The following is a 1,707-nucleotide window of genomic DNA, read 5'->3' on the forward strand; positions in this document are numbered from 1 at the left end:
GGGAAAAGCTGAAAAACAGCCTACTAAGGCCACGTTTTGTTGTGTTTTAATTCTTCTGCTTTACACTTTTTGGACTTAGAAATGAAGAGTTCATCCAGTTCATCAGTAAACCCCAAACACAGGTGATAGCCACCAAGCAGTCTGGGCATTGTGAAAAGGTCTTAAGACTGGAGCAAAGATGTGCATAGTGAGCATCAAAGGGAAACACAGGTTGTCCTTTACAAAAATTCGAGACTGGGATTCCTGTCCTCTGAACCAGGTGCCTTCCCTTAGTCCCTCGTAATCAAGGTGTCCTGGCGGGTCTGGTGGCCCCTGGAAGACCGGTGAGCCATGATGCCCATGCGAAATTCTTTAATGACAAAGTAGTAGCAGAAAACATCCAAGCAGCAGTTGACGTTGGAGAAACACAGGGACAGTTGCAGGAACAAGCTGATGCCCTGCTTGGCTCTACACTCCAGGATAAAGCCATTCCTCACCAGGAACTGCAGGAAGAAGCCCAGGTGTACCGGGAGGAAGGAGACCACAAAGACCACAAGGTTGATTGCAATGGTCCAGATGCAGGCTTTCTGCTGGACCCAGTCCTCAGTGTGGTTCCGACGGCCTAGCAGAATGTGAATACTCCTGTAGGAGCAGAAACCCATAATGCCCATGGGAAGGAGGAAGCCAAAGATCTCCAGGGGGAAGACAACCTTGGTGCTCCAGGTACCATCGGACATGTTATGGAAGCATGTGTATGTTTCCACTTTCCCCCGGAAGCTGTAGACGGGGATGCTTCCAGTCCACACCAGGATCCAGATGGCACAGCAGATCCCTAAGGTCTTCCTGGAGGACCGGAGGTGACTGACTAGGAGCGGGTACTGGATGGCTAGGAACCTGTCCAGGCTGATGAAGCAGATGGTGAAGACACTCCCATACATGCTGATGAAGTAGAGGCACTCCATCAGAGTGCAGAAGGACAGGGAGGGAGGCTGTACCCGTGACAAGACCATCTTAAATGGGAGCGAGAGCACCAGCAGCAAGTCAAAGATAGCCAGGTTGATCATGTAGATGGAGGTGGCCGCACAGTCTGGCCGCTTCTTCTTCAGGAAGGTGCTGAAGCCACGAATGGCCAGTAGGTTGAGGATCAGGCCCAGGAGGAAGGTAGGGATGTGGACGGCCAGCTGCAAGGTCTTCATCAGCTGATCCACGTCGCGGAACGAGCAGTGGTCTCCTGTGTCCAGCTGACTCATGTTCTTGCCTACGATACCAACGGTGGATAAGAGGAGCTCTCTCACTTCAACTGATGGAATACAGTGAATGACGAATTCTTAACAACCCATTCTCAATTAGACAACACAGGCCGGGGGGCTGGAGACATGGCTCAGCGGTTAGGAGCACTGGCTGCTCTTATAGAGGACCCAGGTTTGAATCCCAGTAACCACATGGTGGCTAACAACAACCTGTAACTCCAGTTCCAGGGGATCTGATCTCCATGGGCATCATACAACATGGGTGCACTTACATACATGCAGGCAATACACTCATACACATAAAATAAAAAAAACAATAAATTTTTAAAAAAAGAAAACACAGAACAGGGCACTGGGAAGATAGATGGCTCCAGGGTCAAAGCACTTGCCAGACAAGTGTAAGGACTAGAGTTTGGATCCCCAAGGTTCATGTAGATGCCAGGTGGACATAAATAATGGCCTACTTCTAAGCCCACTG

General features: G+C 50.0%; 1 protein-coding gene across 1 annotated transcript; it reads right to left on the minus strand.

Annotated features, from left to right (window-relative positions):
- Window positions 1-269: 269 nt before the first annotated feature.
- On the minus strand, window positions 270-1,229 carry Gpr55 (G protein-coupled receptor 55). Its single transcript, XM_008838119.1, has one exon. The coding sequence runs from the start codon at window positions 1,227-1,229 to the stop codon at window positions 270-272; it is 960 nt and encodes a 319-aa protein (XP_008836341.1).
- Window positions 1,230-1,707: the final 478 nt, after the last annotated feature.

The sequence above is a fragment of the Nannospalax galili genome, unplaced genomic scaffold (genome assembly GCF_000622305.1).
Source record: "Nannospalax galili isolate Female #2095 unplaced genomic scaffold, S.galili_v1.0 scaffold1138, whole genome shotgun sequence".
Taxonomy (NCBI): Eukaryota; Metazoa; Chordata; class Mammalia; order Rodentia; family Spalacidae; genus Nannospalax; species Nannospalax galili.

Excerpts from the sequence above, each read along its gene's own strand:
- Gpr55 (XM_008838119.1), bottom strand. The coding sequence starts at position 1,229 with ATGAGTCAGCTGGACACAGGAGACCACTGCTCGTTCCGCGACGTGGAT.